This window comes from Salmo salar, chromosome 20, assembly GCF_965601325.2.
Source record: "Salmo salar chromosome 20, fSalSal1, whole genome shotgun sequence".
NCBI classification, from domain to species: Eukaryota; Metazoa; Chordata; class Actinopteri; order Salmoniformes; family Salmonidae; genus Salmo; species Salmo salar.
This window is the reverse complement of record NC_138310.1, coordinates 11,336,062-11,351,212: the sequence shown is the minus strand read 5'-3', so window position 1 is coordinate 11,351,212 and position 15,151 is coordinate 11,336,062. Positions and strand designations below refer to the sequence as shown.

General features: G+C 42.5%; 1 protein-coding gene across 1 annotated transcript in view; it reads left to right on the top strand.

Moving 5' to 3' along the window:
• tmem161b (transmembrane protein 161B) overlaps positions 1-11,396 on the top strand; it is a 41,221-nt gene extending 29,825 nt beyond the window's left edge. The window contains exons 4-12 of the mRNA XM_014160853.3: positions 1,319-1,416; positions 1,624-1,780; positions 4,981-5,132; positions 5,554-5,614; positions 5,761-5,901; positions 6,227-6,340; positions 6,627-6,801; positions 6,924-7,020; positions 7,133-11,396. Coding sequence (XP_014016328.1) covers positions 1,319-1,416; positions 1,624-1,780; positions 4,981-5,132; positions 5,554-5,614; positions 5,761-5,901; positions 6,227-6,340; positions 6,627-6,801; positions 6,924-7,020; positions 7,133-7,416 — 1,279 coding nt within the window. The 3' untranslated portion in view covers positions 7,417-11,396. The remainder of the gene's footprint in view (positions 1-1,318; positions 1,417-1,623; positions 1,781-4,980; positions 5,133-5,553; positions 5,615-5,760; positions 5,902-6,226; positions 6,341-6,626; positions 6,802-6,923; positions 7,021-7,132) is intronic.
• Positions 11,397-15,151: the final 3,755 nt, after the last annotated feature.

Below are 15,151 nucleotides of genomic sequence, written 5' to 3'. Positions count from 1 at the left end.
CCGTATTTTATCTAACGGGTGGCATCCCTAAGCCTAAATATTGCTGTTACATTGTACAACCTTCAATGTTATGTCATAATTATGTACAATTCTGGCAAATTAATTACGGTCTTTGTTAGGAATAAATGGACTTCACACAGTTCGCAACGAGCCATGCGGCCCAAACTGCTGCATATACCCTGACTGCTTGCACGGAACGCAAGAGAAGTGACACAATTTCCCTAATTATAAGAATTTCATGTTAGCAGGCAATATTAACTAAATATGCAGGTTTAAATATATATATACTTGTGTATTTATTTTAAAGAAAGGCATTGATGTTTATGGTTAGGTGCAACCACAGTGCTAAATCATCACCCGTTTGGCGAAGTAGGCTGTGATTCGATGAGAAATTAAAAGGCACCTCATCGATTATATGCAATGCAGGACACGCTAGATAAACTAGTAATATCATCAACCATGTGTAGTTAACTAGTGATTATGTGAAGATTGATTGTTTTTCATAATGCTAGCTAACAACTTACCTTGGCTTCTTGCTGCCCTCGCGTAACAGGTAGTCAGCCTGCCACGCAGGCTCCTCGTGGAGTGCAATGTAAGGCAGGTGGTTAGAGCGTTGGACTAACAATGTAAAAATCTGTCGTTCTGCCCCAGATCAAGGCAGTTAACCCACCGTTCCTAGGCCGTCATTGGAAATAAGAATGTGTTCTTAACTGACTTGCCTAGTTAAATAAAGGTGGAAAAAAAATAAAAAATACCGATTTCCGATTGTTATGAAAATTTGAAATCGGCCCTAATTAATCGTCCATTCCGATTAATCGGGCGACCTCTAATTAGGGTAGACCTGACATGAGTCAACTAGACATTGTATCAATAAAAAGATACAACGAGCTGAAATGAGCCACCTACGATTCCTCTCATGGCAGCTTCTTGTCATTGTTGCTAACTATCTGACTGCTCAGAAATACAACACGGCCTTCTGCCTCATCAATGTGCGCGCACAATATTTTGTCACGTTTTTTGTGACCCCCATGACGCTAGCCATCTCGTAGATGCCCAAATAACCTTGTACACAGATTAAGTTTGATATAGTCCAGGATATGATGTGTTTTTCTTTAGGACAGCCAGTAAATTGACACGATAGCAGTAGTATTTTTTTTATTTAGCACTCTCTGCTGTGGCCGTGTTTTTAGAGGTGGACTAATGACCAGAAAAATGACATGGAGTAAACCTGCCTGCAACATAGGACATGTCTGTATGTCTGTCTCTCCCTCTCCCATGTCTGTCTGGTATTGATTTGGCGCTCTGTCTTTTGTCCCAGGAGGAACAATGGCCACATAGAGAACAAGCCTCTGACCATTCCCAAGGACATAGACCTGCAGCTGGAGACCAAGTGCATCACAGAAGTGGACACGTTAGGTATGAGGCCATATCTACTGACACCATTCAGTTATCCTCTTATCTTTATAACCAGTTTTATTTTCTCTCTTAAACCTCAACAAATCTTCATCATTCAGTATTTGAGCACATCATCACAGTCCAGAATTACTGTCATAAATCAACCAAGTAACAGAACAGTAAATAAACAGTCATCCTCCTCTTCATCCTCCTGCTCGTTTCCTGCAGCGTTGCACTACTTCCCAGAGTTCCAGTGGCTGGTGGACTTCACGGTGGCAGCCACAGTGGTGTATCTGATCACAGAGCTGTACTACACAGTGGCCCAGCCCTCTGGGGAGATGAACATCAGCGTGGTGTGGTGCCTGCTCGTCCTCGCCTTCGTCATGTATCCTTCAGTCAGTACATCGTCCAATCCATTTTTCTCTCTTTCGATCATTCCTTCTATATAAAATCCATTTGTCACAATGTCCTGCTGAACAGCAATCCAGGTCTAGAGGATGTCGGGGTTTCGGTTGAACCCAATCTCACCTAATAGCAACGTTTGACAAGCCAAGTCATTAATGGTGAAACGTCTATTACATAACAAAGATGTTACTGTGAACAGTGAACACTGTTTCCCCCCCCCCCCCCTTCTGACAACATTACATGCGCGATAGTACATATTCTGATTTCATTAGAGTTCTTGCATTTAATCACTCCGTGCACATACTGAGAATCCTACCTTTTGTTCCCTACCTGTTGCCTGTTGGGGCTACAGGTTAGCAATGAACCCCGAGACGGGATTGCTAACAAGGCTGGAAATTCAAAACATCAAAAATCTAATTTCAATTTCTCAAACAATCAACTATTTTACACCATTTAAAAGATAAACATCTCCTTAATCTAACCACATTGTTCGATTTTCAAAGAGGCTTTACGGCAAAAGCATAAAGTTAGGACAGTACATAGCCACAAAAGTACAAACATCCAGTTTCAATTCAAGGTCAGGCGTCACCAAAAGCAGAAACCAGCTAAAATTATGCACCAACCTTTGACAATCTCCATCAGATGACACTCCTAGGACATTATGTTATACAATACATGCATTTTTTGTTCCATCAAGTTCATATTTATATCCAAAAACAGCATTTTACAGTAGCGGTGAAATTCAGATTTTTTTCTTCTCTGAAATGCTTCCGGTGAACATAACAAAATTACTATTCGAAAACATTGGTAAATTATAATATTGTCATTCAAAGAATAATATATTATCATCTCGTAATTGCTACCGAATGGCCAGATCTCAAAATAACTTTACTGGGAAATCACATTTTGCAATAAACGGGGTGCTATGCTAAGAACAATAGGCTATGCTATACAGTTAGCATCATCTAATATCGATAATAACATTGTAAATATCCCCTTACCTTTGATTATCTCCATCAGAAGGCACTGCCAGGAATCCCAGGTCCAGAACAAATGTGGTTTCTTTTGACAAAGTTCATAATTTATGTCCAAATAACACCAAGTAGTTAGCGTTCAGTATGCTCCCACAAAACGTGGTGGGGGGGGTGTAAAATCACGCCGAAAAGCTAAAAAAAACGAGTAAATAATCTATTTACGTTCGTTCAAACATGTCAAACGTTGTTTAGCATTAATCTTTTGGTCCATTTTTAAGGTGAAACATCAGTAATATTTTCACACAACCTATCCTATGTCTAGATAAACAATTATGACAAACTCACTCTTCTCAGATTTATGCGCAGGCGCAAAAAAATTAAGTGACGACATGTCAACTTCCCTGCATTCTAATTTGCTCTCTGTTTATCATAGACGCTTCAAACAACTTTATAAAGATCGTTGACATCTAGTGGAAGCCGTAGGAGTTGCGAAATGAATCCTTTCTCACTATGGTATCTATAAAACAATGACACTAAATAGTACAGTCACAAAATTCACATTTTTTTTTATCTATTTTTCACAGGTTTTTGCCTGCAATATGAGTTTTGTTATACTTACAGACACCATTCAAACTGTTTTAGAAAATTCAGAGTGTTTTCTATCCGAATGTGTTAATAATATGCATATCCTAGCTTCTGAGTTGGTGTAGGAGGCAGTTAAAAATGGGCACATATTTTTTTCAAAATTTCTCAATACTGCCCCCTAGCCCCAACAGGTTGTCTACGAGAGTGTAAAAAAACATGTGAGAGAGAGCCTTGATTGTTCCCAGGTTCCATTTCAGACGGCAGTAAGTAGCCATAAACTGACAGACACAGCTCTAGCCACTGCCTGCCACCACATGCCTCCCTGCTACTCTCTTCTGCCGACGTGTCACCAAATCATACGCATTATCCTCCGCCACAGTCCGTAGGGATCAATCTTTCCCACGCTCCCTGGCTGAGTGCGGTCAGAAGGCATGCCATTTCTGCATGCCTGCTGAGGAAGATTGGAGGCCCAATTTTCACAGCCTACCAGACTGATTTGCTTGGGAAAAGAGGCGACTGGGAGGGGGTGGTACGTGGAGGAGGGGGTGCACGGCTAGGTGGATGATGAAGATGATGATGTGATGGTGTGTGTGTGTTAATGGCACACTTGATTTCATATTCCTGTCTCGGGCGACCCTCTCGGAGAAGTAAAGAGCCAGAGGCTGCAGCCGGGCACCTGTTGTGTTAACCTCGACTTAACACACCTCAGCCATGGAATGGAATCTTAAAACTGCCAAATTGGAATGGATTTAGCAGATTACATTTTTTGTGAAGTTACAGTATGATGTATTGGAACATCTGATTCTTTCCAAGCTCTGTGAGTTCCACCTAACAGAAAGGGATTTCAATAAGCGTTGATGAAGTTGAATGCACAACAGGTAGACATCCCATCGAGTGGTCTGTTGGTTAGCATAGATTTATCCTGACAATCAGTGATGGTATAACGAAGTGGGGTAGAGCTACTCTCGCTGAAATGCTGCATCGAAATTTGCCACTTGCGTTCTGTGGCTGCTTCCCAAGGAGTATTTAGGGCTACATTAGCAGCTGCCTCACTGAGCTCTGATAATGGGGCTTCATTGCTCCTTTGAGAGAAACTAGCTCTTAAGTTTAAAAAGAAAATGCAGCCTTTAGTATCCTGGTTGTGACCCCCAGGAAAAGGCAAATCCGTTGGCTTGCCTACATTACCATGATTCCCCATTCAGAATAGCCTGAGAGATTGCTATGTGGAATAAAGGCTGAACACCATCACCTTGGAGATGCAAGGCAGCTCTAGAAGCACGCTATGTCCTTACTTAGCCTGCTAGAAACACTGCAGCCAGACACCGCAGAAAACACCATTCTAGTTCTGAGGAAGCCCGGCCCATTGAGCCCCATGGTAATGTGTGACCGCTGCTTAAGAGAGTGAGAGAAGCTAAACTGTGTGTGCGCATGCTTGTTGCAGGATCACTGTTCAGTACTGTTGCATGCTTCTGATCCTTCGAGTCCATTATGTTAATGAGCCACCACCATTACTCCAGAAACGTCTCTACATGGCCATGGCTCACAGCAATATGAATAGTAGGCTATATTTCATGAGTTGTGTGTTTCTGCTGGCGTTTTCCTTAACTCCCCTGCTCCACAGTAAGACCCTGTTCTCCCTGACGGCCTTCTACTTCAAGCTGGAGGAAGGTGGCGAGCGCTCGCTCTGCATCACCTTCGCTTTCTTCTTTTTTGTCAAAGCCATGGCCATCCTCATCGTCACTGAGAACTACCTGGAGTTTGGCCTGGAGACAGGTGAGTGGGCGATGAGCCATCTGTCAGTATGGCTAGCCCACAGTGCTCTTCCATCCTGCACCTGGGTCCTATTCATTAGTACAAAACGTAGCAAAACATTTTGTAATGGAAAACGAAAACTAGCGTTTTCGTCCCATTTGCTTCCTAGTGAATACAACCCTTGGGACCCACAGGCTAGTGTTCCAGATCAGTACTAACACATCAAATTCTATCTAACTAGCTGTGTTAGTGATGGGATAGAACAAAAGCCTGCAAACCCTGTGCTTCCCTAGGACCAGGTTGGAAGAACACTACATTAGAGGAATAGATTAAATCCATTGTTAGAGGAATAGATTCCATTTGTTTTGTCTAATGTACTGTAATTGTTATTTTTCTGGACTTTGTAGGACCAATTTTAAAATCGAATCGTGTTTTCATCTAGGTTTCGCGAATTTCTCTGAAAGTGCCACACAGTTTTTGGAAAACCAGGGGTTAGAGTCCCAGTAAGTATGAGCTTTTGTTTTTATCAGTATGCATGGGTCATGAATCTAATTGACTCATGGACTGTGTGTGTGTGCGTATTCACATGTTGTATGACTGTGAGGTACGCTTTAGCCCAGTATAACTGTGTCTCTGTTCTTTTCTCCAGGGGTCCCATATCTAAACTCACCTTTAAGCTGATCCTGGCCTTGCTCTGCTCTCTGATTGGTGCATTCCTCACCTTCCCTGGTCTACGATTGGCTCAAATGCACCTGGACGCCCTCAACCTGACCACAGCCAAAGTCACACAGTGAGTCCCTCTCTTCTCTCTTGTCTTTCTCCACCTCACCGCAGTTACACTGTTGTCCCATTCATATATGGGCTAGTTGAAGTAGGTGTGAGTTTAAATTGTTTTTTGTGGACCCCAGGAAGAATAGCTGCTGCTTCGGCAAAGGCTAACGGGGATCTGAATAAACCAATAAGTAATGTGGTCTACTATCCGTTCCTCAATGAGTGTGGATGATAGTATGCCATAAACACATAGTGCTCATACAGTATTTACATTGTACTCCTGGATAAGCAAAGCATTTTACTGACAAGAATGGGTGACCATTTATTTTGTTCTTCTCTTCCAGGACCTTGCTTCATATCAACTTCCTTTCCCCTCTTATTATGGTACTGCTGTGGGTGAAGCCTATAACCAAGGACTACCTCCTGAATCCTGCCCTGGGGAAGGAGAGTATGCCTTTGTAAGTTCACCTTGTTTTGTTTGTCAGTACATTTTTCAACCACATGCATGGTCATAGGATTAAGCCTTCCCAAAGTTTCACATCTCTGTAACATCTCTTTCCACCTCTCCCTGTCACTCCTGGCTTTCATTCTCTCACATATCTCATCTTCTCACATTATCGACATGGGTTGGCTTATTTTTCCTTCACCCATCTCACTCACTCACTCACTCACTCACTCACTCACTCACTCACTCACTCACTCACTCACTCACTCACTCACTTGCTGTGTCTGACTCCTCACCAGGATGACTGAGGAGACCTATGACACATTGCGGTTGTGGGCCATCCTGCTGCTGTGTGTGCTGCGCCTGGCCATGATGAGGCACCACCTCCAGGCCTACCTCAACCTGGCACAGAAGGGCGTGGAGCAGATGAAGAAGGAGGCGGGACGCATCAGCACCGTTGACCTGCAGAAGATGGTGAGTGGCGCCTCGAATCGGACAATCATTTGGCCTTGACAGATGGGCAGAGTATGATAAAACAAATGAGGTTTTAAGAGTTCCTCTTGACAGGAAGTTATCTTTTTTCTTCTGTTTCCAAGGTGGCCCGTGTTTTCTACTACCTATGTGTAATCGCACTGCAGTACGTGGCACCCTTGGTGATGTTGCTGCATACAACCTTGCTGCTAAAAACCTTAGGTGAGTTTGGCACATCATCAGAAATTATTGCTCATATATTAAATTGAACCGTTTAGCAGCAGTCTTTAGTCCACCACACTGCTAATGTAGCACCCTACTCTTTGTGTTATAGGTGGACACTCCTGGGGGGTGTACTCTGTGGAAGACCTCCCCTGCCCAATGGAGATGAACTCTGACCCTGCTGTGGTTGCAGCAGCAACTGCAGCTCCAGGGCTAGCTGTGGAGGCCCAGGCATCGGTGGTCCAGCTGTCGGTGGCCCTCGGGGGCCTGCGAACAGTGTTCACCCCCCTGCTTTTCCGTGGCCTCCTCTCCTTCCTCACCTGGTGGATCGCTGCCTGCCTCTTTTCCACCTCCATCTTCGGCCTCTTCTACCACCAGTATCTCATGGCGGCATAGCAGCATTACCCCAGGGTCAGGGTGGTGTCCCACTGGGCTCTGTTCCAGCCCCGTTCAGAAACGACTGTGTGGGGCAGGGCTCTGAAGGACAACCCTTCTCCCCTCCCACAGCCACATCACTCATGACCATATCTACAGAGAACCCCTGGTTCACCCCCAGTGCTTCCTTCATGGATGACTCTTAACTTGACTTTTACTACCTTTTTATTTTGACAGCAGGATTCACAAATCCTTAACAAAAGACACTAATATAAATGAGAGTAATGGTAATATGTGTGTGCGTACAGTCTTAAACAGAGCAGCAGAGAACCTTGTCTCTGCAGACTGTGGGGGCCGGGGGGGGGGGCCTGTGGATGTTGTAAAGGGATGTGTGAACTAAAGCAGCCAATAAGAGGTCACGATGCTTGTCCTACTGGAGAAGGAGGAGGGGACACCTCACTGGGAGAGTCCCTGCTGAGATCCCATCACTTGAAACTGTTAAATTGACATATGTCTAACTGGCTACCAAGGACGAACATGGGTTTTTAAATGTGCGTTCCTTATGATTTGTGAAATATTTTATCCCCCCTTTACTGTCCCTGGTACAAACTGAGCCATACTGGAAGAGCTGAGAGAAACTTCTGCCCCTTCTGACCAGTTGTGACGACAGTCAGGGAGGGCAGCAACACACAGGCCTTGGTCAAGGGAATGGTACGTGTGAATGTGAGTAAGATCCCTGCTGTTAGGTTGGTATACAACTAAAAGGGCATTTTGATCAATAGAAGTGTCAAGTCAAATGCCAATTGTAAGCTACAGCCTCTTTCCTCCACCCTCCCCTGTCCCCGTCCACCCCTTGTAGAGCCAGTAGGGAAACTACAATTTTATGTCTTCTGTTTTTGTTTCATGGATCAAATTGTGAATTTAGAAAATTGTTTTTATTTGAAAGAGCTGCCAAGTAAGTGGCCTGTAGATTTGATGACTGATAGTTTTACAGCAACCCTGCGGCCTTCTGCCTTAAGAGTCTTCAGAGCCCCCATGAGGAATCAATAGAGCACAAGTGTGTACTCATACACTTGTGCATATCTTGTTCTATGTACAGACTTTCATAGGCTTACTGACACTCACACACACACACACACACACACACACACACACACACACACACACACACACACACACACACATATATATATATATATATATATATATATATATATATATATATATATATATATATATATATCACAAGCTCAAACACAGGGATGATTGTTCAGGAGTAAAGAACAGTTGTGTCTGGACAGAGGGGTATACTACAAAGCATGGTCAATGAGTTAGCCAGACAACTTTGACAAATTGTTTATTTTCTGGTTTGTTAAGAAAGCTCAACATGGATACAGTACCAGTCAAAAGTTGGACACCCCTACTCATTCAAGGGTTTTTCTTTATTCTTACAATTTTCTACATTGTAGAATAATAGTGAAGACATCAAAACTATGAAATAACACATATTGAATCATGTAGTAACCCAAAAAGTGTTAAACAAATCAAAATATATTTCAGATGTTGCTTTGATGACAGCTTTGCACACTCTTGGCATTCTCTCAACCAGCTTCACCTGGAATGCTTTTCCAACCGTCTAGAAGGAGTTCCCACATATGCTGAGCACTTGTTGACTGCTTTTCCTTCACTCTGTGGTCCAACTCATCCCAAACCATCTCAATTGGGTTGAGGTTGGGTGATTGTGGAGGCCAGGTCGTCTGATGCAGCACTCCATCACTCTCCTTCTTGGTCAAATGGCCCTTACACAGCCTGGAGGTGTGTTGGGTCATTGTCCTGTCGAAAAACAAATGATAGTCCCACCATGCTTCACAGTGGGAACCACACGAGGTCCCGTGTGGCTCAGTTGGTAGAGCATGGTGTTTGCAACGCCAGGGTTGTGGGTTCGATTCTCACGGGACCAGTACGGGGGAAAAAAAATGTTTTATGAAATGTATGCATTCACTTCTGTAAGTCTCTCTGGATAAGAGCGTCTGCTAAATGACTAAAATGTAAATGAGATCATCCGTTCAGCTACTCTGCGTCTCACAAAGACACGGCGGTAGGAACCAAAAATCGCAAATTTGGACTCATTAGACCAAAGGACAGATTTCCACCGGTCTAATTTCCATTGCTCATGTTTCTTGGACCAAGCAAGTCTTTTCTTCTTATTGGTGTCCTTTTAGTAGTAGTAATTTTTCATATATATTTTTTTACTTTTACCCCTTTTTCTCCCCAATTTCAAGGTATTGAATTGGTAGTTAGTCTTGTCTCATTGCCGCAACTCCTGTAAGGACTCGGGAGATGCTTATGTCGTGAGTCAGACGTCCGCCTTAACACGACCCAACCAAGCCGCACTGCTTCTTGACACAATGCCCTCTTAACCCGGAAGCCAGCTACACCAATGTGTCGGATGAAACACCGTACACCTGGCAACCGTGTCAGCCTGCATGTGCCCGGCCCACCACAGGAGTCGCTAGAGCACGATGGGACAAGGACATCCCTGCAGGCCAAACCCTCCCTTAACCCGGACAACGCTGGGCCAATTGTGTGCCGCCCCATGGGTCTCACGGTCGTGGCCGGCTGACTCAAACCAGTATCTCTAGTGGCACAGCTAGCAACTGCGATGCAGTACCTTAGGCCACTGTGTCACTCGGGAGGCCACGACTGAACTTGAAGAAATGTTCTTGAAACGTTCCGGATTGACTGACCATTGACTGACCTTTATGTCTTAAAGTAATGATGGATTGTCGTTTGCTTATTTGAGCTGTTCTTGCCATAGTATGTACTTGGTCTTTTACCAAATAGGGTTATCTTCTGTATACCACACCTACCTTGTCACAATTGGCTCAAATACATTTAAGAAGAAATTCCACAAATTTAACTTTTAACGGGGCATGCAATACCTGTTCATTAAAATGCATTCCAGGTGACTACCTCATGAAGCTGGTTGAGAGAATGCCAAGAGTGTGCAAAGCTGTTATCAAGGCAAAGGGTGGCTACTTTGAAAAATCTCAAATCTATTTTGATTTGTTTCTCACTTTTTTGGGTTACTACATGATTCCATGTGTTGTTTTGATGTCTTCACCATTCTACAATGTAGAAAATAGCAAAACTTCAGAAAAACCCTTCAATGAGTATGTGTGTCCAAACTTTTGACTCGTACTGTATGTGTTTTTGGATGTCGAGTACGTTAGACCATGCCCATTTCAAGCTTTTAAAGAGCTGTCAAAAGTCTTCACTTGTTCTTATTTATTTGAAAGGTGGAGAGTATGCACACTATGAATGTATCAATCCTGCCTAATTTCAGATGTTTCTTTGTGATAAATTATTGGTATGTGATTTTAATTTGTACCCTCAACGGTTAATGACTGCACTTGGCTCCTATTCCTAGCCCTAATCCTCGTGACTAGGTCAACAGAAGATTATTTTTACCTCTATGAACACCATGCTTTCTTTTCTGACCAACTTTTTATTTCGTTTTTTTCTTTTTCAGAGGGGGGTTACAAGCACAAAATCAATCAAATAAAATAATACAAAGCTAACCCTGACCCATCACCCTCCACCCGCCCACATCCTCCCTACCCACTCGGAAATTGGGTTTTAAATTTAATATATTTTGGGGCCTGTAAAACATGTATAATCTTAACACCAAACAATGTATTATTGGACTATGATGTTTTCAATCAGTTCAGAAACGTGTACAAGACAAATTGCAAATTGTATGTTTTTAGATTCCCCTCCCCCCTCCCCCCTGATATGTCAATTGAAAAGTAGCTGGGATACTTTTACAATCCATTGGCCAAAAAGGTGTTGTTTGCCTTGTCTGTCACCACTTTAGTGTTTTTTATTTTATTTTACATTTCTTTGTTTGAGTTCAAAAGTATTACTATTCCTCCATGTATTTATTATTTCTGGTTTAGTTTGTCTTTAATAAATTCAAATCATTACCATGTGTTTTGGAATTTGGTTTTGATCTCAATACTTTTCATTTACTGACTTACTGGTTAATAATTGTCCGTGATTAAATACTGCACAAGGAAAAGCTATTTTATTGGCCCAGAGGCTTACTGTCCCAGAGGCCCCACAGGTTGCGTGACTGTTACAAATAGTTACTCAGCATGAGGGTTACATTCAAGTCTTTAAAGTTTTTTTTTAACATTTTGAACAGGTTTGTTCTGAAATATTAGTGAGGACCTTTTTAGACTGCTGTTCACTTCAGCTTTTTGCATCAGAGGTGTGGACATTGCAGGAAGGACCCACTTTACCCACCAGAGGCATGGCATACGTGTACCTCTTCTCGACAGCTAATGCAGAAATTTGTCAATAGACAAGTGTTAAATGAGGCCATGTGAGAATAGTGTCCAGACTCCTAGTAATCCATATGTTACCAGTGAAAAACATTAGCTACAGTTTTAATTTTCTCCTATTCCTTCAACATTGTTAGGTAGTGTCCAGTACAACACAAATGGTGGTTAACTTCAGAAATGGTGCCTTACAAAAGACTGTAAATGTGTCCTTGTATTGTCCCTCCCTCTGGGTCAACCCCTCTGTCGAGGCATTGCGATGACAGTCAGTCAATGGTTGTGTCCCCCTGCTCAGATGTTGCAACCCTCAACCAATGGTTGTGTGCCACATCATCGATTTGACAGAGTTCTATAATGTATGATGGGATGAGTTACATCCATACAATTTTGAGTGTTTTAAAACCATAATGAAAAGTGCCAGATTGATATATTCTGAACAAAAATATAAACACATGTAACAATTTCAAAGATACAGTTCGTATAAGGAATTTAGTCAATAGAAATAAATTCAATAGGTCCTAATCTATGGATTTCACATGACTGGGAATACTGATATGCATCTGTTGGTCACAGATACCTTTTAAAAAAGGTAAGGGAGTGGATCAGAAAACCAGTCAGTATTCTGGTGTGACCACCTTTTGCCTCATGCAGCACGACACATCTCTTTCGCATAGAATTGATCAGGCAGTTGGTTGTGGCCTGTGGATTGTTGTCCCACTACTCAGAGGCTGTGTGAAGTTTCTGGATATTGGCGGGAACTGGAAAACCCTGTCGATCCATGGCATCCCATATATGCTAAAAGTGTGACATGTGCTGAGTATGCAGGCCATGGAAGAACTGGGACATTTTCAGCTTCAAGGAATTGTGTACAGATCCTTGTGACATGGGGCCGTGCATTATCATGCCGAAACATGAGTTGATGGCGGCGGATGAATGACGCGACAATGGGCCTCAGGATCTTGTCACGGTACCTCTGCACATTCAAATTGCCATCGATAAAATGCAATTGTGTTCGTTGTCCGTAGCTTATGCATGCCCATACCATATTCCCACCGCCACCATGGGGCACTTTCTTGCAGTCAGCATGCCAATTGCATGCTCCCTCAAAACTTTAGACATCTGTGGTATTGTGTTGTGTTACACAACTGTACATTTTAGTGGCCTTTTATTGTCCCGAGCACAAGGTGCACCTGTGTAATTATCATGCTGTTTAATCAGCTTCTAGGTATGCCACACCTGTCAGGTGGATGGATTATCTTGACAAATGAGAAATACTAACAGGGATGTAAACAAAAGTGAGCTCAAAATTTGAGAGAAATAAGCTTTTTTTTGTGTATGGAAAATCTCTGGGATCTTTTATTTCAGCTCAAGAAACATGGGACCAACAAACTATATTTTTGTTCTGTGTCATACATACAGTATAATTACTGTTAGTTTGCATTATAACACTATAGCCCTGCTTTTATTTAGCTCAGGGGTTGTCAAGATGGCGGGGCAGACTTTAACAAACTGTGAGACAACTCTGCAACTGTTACTGGAGATGTTGTGTTACAGTAACATGTGTAACCTGGCCACAGTTAATAGCAACAACATTCTACTGTTGCATAGTTAAACAGAAGCAAATAAAGAAATGTATTTTGTAAGTGGCCTTGTTATTCAAGATGTTTTGGTCCCTTCTGGCTCAGTCCAGGTTTGGTCCTCACAAGGTTAGCATCAGCATGTCAAGTACATTGATAAATTCATTGGTCTGATAAGCCTCTCACTCTAGATTACTTCGTGTTCCAAGGCCTCCAACTAGTCACGTTTGAGAAGCACATGTTCTACTTCATTGTAAACCAGATACTCAAGATATGGTGTTCAATATAGTTTTGTCATCCTATATTTTGATTTAGCACAGAATGTCACTTTAGACTAAATCGAAGTCCTTGTATTACCTGAAATTGGCTAAATCAATGTATTCATTTGCTTTGCCTGTCCTCCGTTGTTGGGGTGGGGTGGTGTGTTGTAGGACCGGGGGGTCATTCTCATCCAACTCAAGCGTTATGAGGCATTCATTGGATAGTACAGAGGGGCTATAATAAAGCCTGTGAGTGCCATTGTCCATATTCCATATGAACAGGAGAAACTGGGCCAGTACATTCATTTCAGAGGCAGGATCTCAAAACAAACCTCTGGAGGGGTTCCTTTCTTTCACTTGAGAGGGGCCTATTGAGACCAGTCTGTTCTCTACAGCGGGCCACAGAGCACCCCTTTGGGGGGTTGGTGTACCCCTCCAGACCCCCACCACCCCATTCCACAGCAAGAATGACAGAATCTTCTGGAGAGGTGTCCCTTTAATCGCTAGCTCTCTGTCTGAGGGAGAATAGAAATTCCACCATTGTGTTATTGGGATTGTGAGAACTAGTAGCAATAAAGAGGAGCTACTCCATCAATGACCTGACCTTGTGGATTGAATGGCCCAAAAGAGGACATAACATTTCCCTGGAAGCCTCTGATCTGTTTTTATAGAACATTATCAATTCTACTTCAGATTTGGGACAAGGAAAAACGTGGCCTGCCGAAGGGGCCGTCAATTAAATCAAGGGCAGATCATACACACCATTTTTATAGCTTGAGCCCAGCAACAGCTTTCGTTTTCTCAAACCTGTAGTCTATTTTCAAAATCATCATCATTTGAAGCAGGGTATAGACTGAATTTGTTTGATTTGGTGTACCTTACCATCTCATCTTACCTAAGTTATGTACACAAATAAGACCCACATACTCCCTTGTATCACATTTTACTAAGTATAGACAAAATATCTTGGCCAGAATATTTGCAATGCTTCAAAAAAGATTCCTAAAACATATTGTGTGATTGAGAGTGAACATCAAAAGGAATACTACAGTCTGTGAACAATCTGTGAATGGTATGGTAATGTCAGTAACACCAGTACCCACAAGCTTCTATACACCAAACATGATCTTAAAGAGGCAGTGCAGTTAAAAATGTGATTTTCCAGGTTTTAAAAATCAAATATCCACACTAAGAGGTTGAAATAACACTCTGAAATTGTGAAGATTATGATAATGCCCTTTTTGTGTAAGAGCTATTTGAAAAAATGCCTTGAATTTCAGTCTGGTTAGCCCAGATCATGACGTCACAATCTGATCTGATTATTCTGACCAATGACCAGTCATCTTTCATTTGTATCCTCCGACTTTGAATGGTAAGCAGGGGAAAATACAGTCTAGACCAGGGCTGCCCAACCCTCTTCCTGGAGATCTACTGTCCTGTAGGTTTTCAGTCCAACCCTAATTTAGCAGTTCTGATTCAGTTATTTAAGGTTTTGTTGAGCAGCTAATTAGTAGAATCAGGTGTGTTAAATTAGGGTTGGACTGAAAACCTACAGGATGGTAGAGCTCCAGGAAGA